General features: G+C 39.9%; 1 protein-coding gene across 1 annotated transcript; it reads left to right on the plus strand.

The window, feature by feature from the left end:
* Window positions 1-1,843: 1,843 nt before the first annotated feature.
* On the plus strand, window positions 1,844-8,526 carry LOC108875071 (plastin-1). The gene is made up of 16 exons (XM_018663737.2): window positions 1,844-2,045; window positions 2,398-2,488; window positions 3,293-3,453; window positions 3,541-3,670; window positions 4,180-4,312; window positions 4,843-4,924; window positions 5,400-5,565; window positions 5,787-5,929; window positions 6,025-6,120; window positions 6,406-6,607; window positions 6,826-6,904; window positions 7,126-7,240; window positions 7,329-7,462; window positions 7,573-7,696; window positions 7,782-7,915; window positions 8,011-8,526. Exons 1-16 carry the CDS (start codon window positions 2,040-2,042, stop codon window positions 8,147-8,149), a joined length of 1,935 nt encoding a protein of 644 aa, XP_018519253.1. The 5' UTR covers window positions 1,844-2,039; the 3' UTR covers window positions 8,150-8,526.
* The last annotated feature ends 123 nt before the right edge of the window (window positions 8,527-8,649 follow it).

The following is an 8,649-nucleotide window of genomic DNA, read 5'->3' on the forward strand; positions in this document are numbered from 1 at the left end:
TGCTCTGGACTGGCCCAGCTCAGGACTCTAAGCCCTTCAGCCTGCCTGGGACTAAATGTAAGCTCCTTAATTTTGTTCTTTCCTTACATTATAGTTTTACAAATGCTATTCTCAACAGCAGGTGAACTTTCTGCACAATGTATAATTAAATAATATGGCTGCAGGAAAATTTTACCTAGAAGTTTCCCGACTTAAACTAGCAGGTCAAACGACACTGATTTTGAAAGGGCATCGTGAGCAATCCTCTTGAGATTTTAAGAATAAAGGAGAGAGAAACAAAACAACCAAAGAGGCTTAGATTGGTAAATTCAGAGTTGCATATAGCATTGCATTGTGTTGGAGTAAAGAATGAGCACTGTAGTAAAGTGGCCAGTGTTGTTGTGAAGTGGGGCGGTTTAATCTAAGTGATGCAGTTGGCTCTGTGCCTCAGGTTACAGGGCATTGTGTGGCAGTGAGGCAAACTGCGCAGGCAAACAGTGGCCTCATGTTTTAAACATGTTTGACAGAAATGCAAAATGTGAGCATGGTTCATTAAAAACAAGTGACAAAAGACATCATGACATATAGATGCATACCTTCATCCCAAATGCTATTTTTCTACTAAATACAAGAATAGACACAGCAATTACTGTATTTTGTTTTTTATTTTATATTAATTCATTGAAATGCTCCTTTATCTGATGAGTAAAGGACATTTTTACCCTGTGCTGAGCCTCGTAGGCAGTGCTACAATCTCATTAGTCAGTACTGAGGGAGAAATATGGCCCCGCTGTTGGTTTGGCTTTTGACCATTTGTTTACATTTGCCTAAATTATATTTTGGTATTTTGTGCTAGGTACGTATGTAAAAGTAAAGTGTGAGCCTTAAGTAAAGCGTCAAATTATCCACCTGACTCCGGCTGAGTAAGAAGAACACGTCTAAACTACAGATAAACTATAGTGGGAACCAATAAAACAGAAACTGACGTTTGAAATGATCACAAATAAAAGACTACAGCCATGGTTAGCTTAGCAGAGGTAAACAGCTAGCCCGACGTAGTTTGAGTCGCAGGATGCTAATTAAGTCACTATGCTAGGTGCTAACCGAAAACATATTCAGCACATGGGCATAGTTAATTTTCTGTTTTTAAACGCCAGTGTTTGTACAGACTAAAGAAAAGATATGAAGTGTTAACCTAGTGAGCTTTAGAAGTGCTGGTAGGTGGGTTTTGTTACCTTTGGAAAAAGCATGTTTTCCCGTTTCCTGTCTTATGCTAGGCTTAGCTAGCAGCTTCATATCAAACTGACATATGTAAGAATAGTATTGATATTGTTATCTGTATCACCCACAATGTCGTACTATGACTTTAAACTCTACATGGATAAGGTTAGGGCTAGAAATATGGTTAGGTCTTAAAATAGGGTCAGTCCTAGTTTATGAGGAAATTTGCACACAGCTAAAGAGCTATGTCTGCCTGGGAGGTTTGCCTCAGGGCAAAATGGCCCACCCCTATTCTTGTTTCAAAAATGTATGGATTATAAATATGGATTTGGCACACATTTATATATACACATATTATTTAATTTTCTTTTGTGTTCTTTCTTTTAAGTTTAGCTCCTTGATTCTTATCTCTATCTTCTGTACCTCTGTGTTGTCCACACAGTATATCCCATTTCACTGTTTTTTTTACTCTTCCTACTTTAGATGTATAAATCAAATATGTGCCTTGACTCCAAATTAAATGACCAGAAGGGACAAACAGTTGAACCTCTCTAGACAATAACGTGATGACACAGCTGAGGTGTTAAATGTTAACTGTCAGACTACGCCTGTCCCAGGGTCCAGGCAGGCCAAAGGTCCACTTTGTGCCTCTCCTGAGAGACTCCTCCTAGGAGAGATAACCAGCTCTCCAGCCTCTTTGGGATCCAGCTTCCTCTCTGCTCCGGTCTAAAGCCTCGCAGAGCTCTGGAAGACTCGATTTTTGCCAGCCAGGCCAGGAGGGATCTGCACAGCGAGGCTTATAATTCAAGACAGCACAAACCAGAAACACACAAGCTCTTATGAGGGTACGTCTCTTGTCTTGGTGTCTCACTCTTTCCATTGTTGTTTAGTCAAGAAAAGAAGTAAAAGGCTATGTAATTGTGAAATGCTAAGACTTCCAGGGTTTTATGTGGAACTTCCAAAGTGTTTTATGTGCCTAAATGTGTGTATGTGAATAGTTGGTTCAAATTAAAATCATGTACTGCAATTCAGTAATACTGACACTCCTATCATTATCGCTTATTTCATTTCACTCATTATCTGGTTGATGCTTGACATGCTGGTGGCATAGCAAATTCATCCATGTCAAATGCAACTTTGGTACATGATGCTGTGTGTGTGTGTGTGTGTGTGTGTGTGTATGTGTGCATGTTTCAGATATACAAAGCAGAAGCTGCTATGGAGAATCATGTCACACAGATTTCCCGAGAGGACCTGGAAGATCTCAGAGAGGCCTTTAATAAAATTGGTCAGTTTCACACCCACACACGTACACACACACACACACACACACCCCTAACCTGATCCTATAATTGTATTGATGAGAATCCTGACCAAAGTTAGAATTTTACAGCCGACCATAAAGAATGACTCTTATGTAAGAGATTTTTTTATTGCTCAGGTTGTTGAGTGGAGTACTTTGTGTGTGAGGTATTTTCAGATGTAACAGTGACACATAACCCTAACATTGCCAGATTTTTTATTAGATAATCATCATGAGTGTATGATTGCAAAAAGATGCTGATAATAATGAGCAATATCACCTGCCCATTACTATATAATAGTAAAGAGGTGAGGCAGAGATTCTGTCCAGTTTAAAAGGACATGTCATCTTGTCAACATGAAGGTTTTAGGCATGACAGTTTATTTGTGTGAGCATGGCCTAAACTAAAAGGTTAAATCACCTGTGAGATTTTATTATATGATATTGAGTCCTGGGTGAGCAATTCTACATAAATGGAGAGTTAACTTTTAATATTTTTAACTTTTAATATTTATTTTGGTTCAAAATTGAACTGTCAACACAACTAATTAAATTCAAATATTAGTCTTTAATCTCTCTATAATCAGTACTAAATTACATATAGTTTCAATTAGGAAATTATTAGGAAATTAAAGACTTGTTAATAAAGACCTTTGTTTGTCCTTGCTTTTATCATCTATGGACTTTACCAATAAGTATTCAGCTCATCAGTTTCAGATTAATATTTGTGAAGCTGATTGACTTACTATATCTGTGTGTGCACTTCTCTGTGTGTCTGTTTGTGTTCAGATATTGATAACAGCGGCTATGTGAGCGACTTTGAGCTTCAGGAGCTGTTCAGAGAGGCAAGCTTCTCGCTGCCGGGTTACAAGGTACGAGAGATCATCGAGACCTTCATAGCTGGAGACACCAACAAGGACGAGAAGATCAGCTTTGATGAATTTGTCTCTGTAAGTTTTAACAATACGTTGCGAGCACATATGCAGACTTGTGCACTTTTATGGAGGGAGTAGCTAACGCAGCCTGTTCATGTTCAGATCTATCAGGAGCTGAAGAGCAAGGAGTTCAGTGAGACGTTCAGGAAAACCATCACGAGGAGAGATGGGATCCGATCTTTTGGAGGAACATCAGGAATCTCCAGCGAGGGAACGCAGCACTCCTATGCTGGTGAGAGAGAGGATGCTTTGTGTGTTAGTAATAGTTTCATTACATACAAGTCACAGAACTAAGCATCTATTTTTCTGAAAAATAAATGTTCCATTCTAAAGGTATTTCCAGGAAAGACTCCTCTAACCACCTGGATGAAAAAATATTCCACCTGTTGGACAGAGTTTTGACCCATTTCCCAAGTTGCACCTCTTTTTTTTAAATCCAGTGTTAATAGATTAGTGTACTCTGACCCATTAAACTCTGTCACCTATTTCCAGCTTTACTGCCATTGGAAACACTTTTATCATACTTACTGTAATTGCATTCTTTATTTTGATAACTGCTGCCAAACATAGTGCCACCATTGTATTAAGATAAGGTTACAGATTTTGATAGCTGTCATGGGTACACAGCTAAGCGTGTGACTTGAATGTAATGGCACTTACATACTAAATGATGCAATTTAATCACTTCTAACTGCTTTAGCTCTAATGCACCCAAATGTGTGTGTGTGTGTGTGTGTTCAGATGAGGAGAAGGTGGCTTTTGTCAACTGGATCAACAAAGCTTTGGCAAAAGATCCAGACTGCCAACACCTGCTGCCCATGAACCCTAGAGATGAAAGCCTCTTCACTTCTGTCCGCGATGGCATCCTGCTATGGTAACACACACACACAGCCTGCATTGGTAGTGGCGGTGCAGGATGGGACAGGCACAGACTGTTATTGTTTCTGTTATACACACCACTGAAGCTAGAGATTTCTCAGTGTTACCACTAATATCCTCTCTGCCATTTTACTGATAATTGATAATGAAAATGAACAATCGGCCTCAAATGTGACTTGTTTGACTAGATAAATGAGTTGAATGAATCTATTTCATGTTTACTCTTATTAATATATTTCATTTTTGACGTACACTGAGACACAGCTCGACTGACTAATTCATTTTTTTATATAGTAACAAAGGTTAAGCAGGAATGGTGTGATTTATTTTATTGTAGTTTTTATTGTGGTTCACTCCTCCTCCTTTTTCCCTTTTCACTCACCGAGAGACGCAGTAAATTTCACAGAGGCATATCAAAGAATGAAAGTACCTAACTTTTGAAATTAGATCCAGCAATCATCTCACTGACTCACTCATGCTCTCACTTACTCTTTTCCACGCTTCACACTCCTTCCGTTCTTTCAGCAAAATGATCAACCTGTCTCAACCTGACACGATTGACGAAAGAGTCATCAACACTAAGAAACTTACCACCTTCAAAATGACAGTGAGTGGTTGCTTTTCTTAATCTGCAGAGTATCCAGTAACGTCAGCTGTCAGATAAATGTGGTAATAAATAAAGTCTTCATTGTACTGTAAGCCAGGACATAAAAGTTATAATAAGTGCACATCTGTAAGACAAAAGATTGGTTATCCAATAATGCTTGACACTGCAAAAAGAACTTGTAATAAATTAACTTACTGCATACCTGTGGTTTTTCATATCTGTTTGTAAGTGGCTTCTCTGTGGACAAGCAAAGCAAAAAAAAAAAGTGTTGAATGTTTAGCCTTTTGCTTAGTTTAGAGTTTAGAATGTTGCAATTAATTTCAGTTAAGTTAGTTATTATTTGAAGGAATTCGGGCTGTAGTAGTTATTTTTGCTGAGCTGTTACAACAGCGGAAGTTTCAACAGTGCTGCTGTTTGGCTGTAAACGTATCTCTAACTGTGATCCAAAATGAAAACACTGATATACAATTTGTAGGAGAATCTGGTCCTGGCTCTGAATTCGGCCTCGGCGATCGGCTGCACGGTGGTGAGCATTGACGCCCATGACCTGATGGCTGGGAAACCCCATTTGGTTCTGGGACTGCTCTGGCAGATTATCAAAGTTGGCCTGTTTGCTGATATAGAAATCAGCAGGAACGAAGGTCAGCATGCGCACGCACACACACACACACATTAACTCCACAGTAACACTATTAATCTAGCTGGGATGAAGTTCATGTCCTTTTGTGTGAAAGGAGATGTTTAAAGTCAAGACTTCCCCCAAAAAATGTTTACTTTTAGTAGAGATTTACTGTCTCAAGGCATTTCCACAGACAGTCTTTTGCTTCAAAGGTAAACTCACTGCACTTCTCTGTGTCTCTAGGTCTAATTTCGCTTTTGATAGCTGGAGAACAACTGGACCATCTAATGTCCATGTCCCCCGAAGAGCTGCTGCTGCGCTGGGTCAACTATCATCTACGCAACGCAGGAACTCAAACAATCAACAACTTCAGTGACGACATCAAGGTGCCCTGCAGAACACACACACACACACACACATACACACATACAATAACACAAAGACATGAGTGTAACCCCCTTCTTGCTCTGTGTGACTGTAGGACTCACGGGCCTACTTCTACCTGTTGGACCAGATCGCTCCTCAAGGAGAGCATGACTACAGAATGAGTGTCAAAATCGACATGAGCGGCCTCAATGTAAGTCTGAACTTCTTTTTCTATGAAGTTTCCAAAACACAGGGAGAGAATGTCACATGTGAACGGTTAAGTTTGATGCAAGACACATTTGTATTATTTCTTTGTTTCAACATCAGAATTATATTTGCTAATCGTCTTTGCATCTTGCTCTTTTTTATTACCCTGTACAATGTACATATATTACACTAAACAAAGTGACCTCTCTATTTGACTCTTGTATGATTACGTGTACATAGTGTTCATACTGTTCAATTACATGTGTGTCTGTTTCACGTGTATGTGAAGGAGCGTGATTTGGATCGAAGGGCTGAGCTGATGCTGCAGCAGGCGGCCCGGCTGGACTGCAGACAGTTTGTTTCTCCCCGTGACGTCACATCTGGAAACAGCAAACTCAACTTGGCCTTTGTGGCCAACCTGTTCAACATGCACCCTGCTCTGCAGAGAGCTCAGATCAACAGCAATGGCATAGAGACTACACACATAGAGGGTGAGAGAGATACACCTAAATAATGTGAATATCGACTTGTATCTAGCGATCAGTTCATAAGTCAATAAAAAGTCCAAAAAAGGCATGTTTCAGGGTGCGACAGTTTATGGCAGCCATAAATCTACATTTATTGTATGTAGGCTATAGCTGAATTCAGCTGTATGGGAACAGCTGGCAGAGAATATGATTGTGTTTATTACTCCTTCGTGTCTTCCCAGCTGAGACCAAAGAAGAGAAAACATTTCGCAACTGGATCAACTCCCTGGGCGTCTCTCCATATGTCAACCACCTGTACTGGTATGTCATCAGTTACACATCAACACAGTTAAATAAGGACTCAGCTGGATGTCAACAACCTCTCCTGCACACCCAGCTGCCTCTGGAGAATATGCTCAATGGTAGCTATAGGCCCTGGCCATGGATTACAGCTACCTATGCTGTAATCCTGAGTACATAATGTGGAGAGTACATATGTATATTGATTTTTCTCACCTCGTCTGTGTGTTTGTCTTTTGCAGTGATCTGTGTGATGGTTTGGTGATTTTGCAGCTTTATGAGAAGGTTAATGTGCCTGTGAACTGGAAGAAAGTCAACAACCCACCTTATCCTGTCCTGGGGGCGAATATGAAGAAGGTATATCTACCCACAGATATAAAATACAAGGGAAAAAAACATTTTGGTTGGTAAATAAATGTTGTTGGTTTTTTTTTAAATATTCTAGCTGGAGAACTGTAACTACGCTGTGGAGCTGGGCAGGGATGTAGCTCACTTCTCTCTGGTTGGTATTGGAGGAGAAAACCTAAATGAGGGGAGCCGCACGCACACTCTGGCACTGGTCTGGCAGCTGATGAGAAGGTACATGATGCGGTACCCAGAGCTGTGGGGCATGTAATTCGCTGTACTAAGACAGATTGTCCATTCATTGGTTACAGTTTCAGTCATCACACCTGCTTATTATCCTCTAGGTACACAGTGCTGGTTTTGTCAGATCTGGGAGATGGAGAAAGGGTTGGAGATCAGATCATCCTCAGCTGGGTTAACACCACCCTGAGCCAGAAACGCAAGGACACACAGATCAACAGCTTCAAGGTATGAGTGCAGTGTAAGTGCATATTGTATTTGTGCAAACAGATCGCTACATGTGCATTTGACCTGGTTTTCCTGTTCTCTGCAGGACAAACTGATCAGTACAAGCCTGCCAGTAATTGACCTGATTGATGCCATTGCTCCTGGTACTGTCAAATGGGACATGGTGAAGAGAGCAGAGAGACGAATGCTGACAGATGCAGATAAACTCAACAACGCCAAGTAAAAGCAAATATTACAACTGTCTTCTCCTTCCTACGTCTTTTGTATTTATCACATGATTATCTAACTTCTCTCTCGTCCTGCTCCTCTCTCAGGTATGCGATCTCACTGGCCCGTAAGATCGGAGCTCGTGTTTACGCGCTGCCTGATGATTTGGTGGAGGTTAATCCCAAGATGGTGCTGACGCTGTTCGCCTGCCTCATGGGCCATGGATTGAAAAAGGCCAACCGCTGAAGAAACAAAACAAAACAGACACAAACAACATCACTGTAATTCCTTGACCTTTGACCTTGCTAAGATCACCCAACGGAAGCATTTATATTCTGTTCATGAGAACAATAAGTCCTTTTAAAGTTAAAAATCATTTCTCATCAGCTAAGCCACTCATTTGTTTGGTATCTGTGATTTTATACAACAAGCACCTAATTGTTCTTTGCGATATCTTATTTAAGATGACTTTACATCTATGTACTTATATATATAGACAGGAGATATAGTAGAAGGAAAAGCAGAATCATATACACACCTCTTCTTTCAGTAATACTTAAAGGCTGTAAATGTTGTGCATTGAATATTGCTATTTAATTATTAAAAAGAATCTGTTAAATGTACTGAATATCCTTGTATTTGTGTGTTGTTAGATGTTTGACAAGTTTAAATTAGGTAGATTATAACATTTGTTAGTCATCACGTACATAAAAATATAAATGAGATCATGGGGGAATATAGGAAGT

This window comes from Lates calcarifer, linkage group LG19 (assembly GCF_001640805.2).
Source record: "Lates calcarifer isolate ASB-BC8 linkage group LG19, TLL_Latcal_v3, whole genome shotgun sequence".
Classification (NCBI taxonomy): domain Eukaryota; kingdom Metazoa; phylum Chordata; class Actinopteri; family Centropomidae; genus Lates; species Lates calcarifer.

Bases quoted from the DNA above. Each gene is read 5' to 3' on its own strand.
- LOC108875071 (XM_018663737.2), top strand. The intron at 6,905-7,125 runs GTATGTCATCAG...TGTCTTTTGCAG, and splicing joins TATGTCAACCACCTGTACTG to TGATCTGTGTGATGGTTTGG. The intron at 7,241-7,328 runs GTATATCTACCC...TAAATATTCTAG, and splicing joins TGGGGGCGAATATGAAGAAG to CTGGAGAACTGTAACTACGC.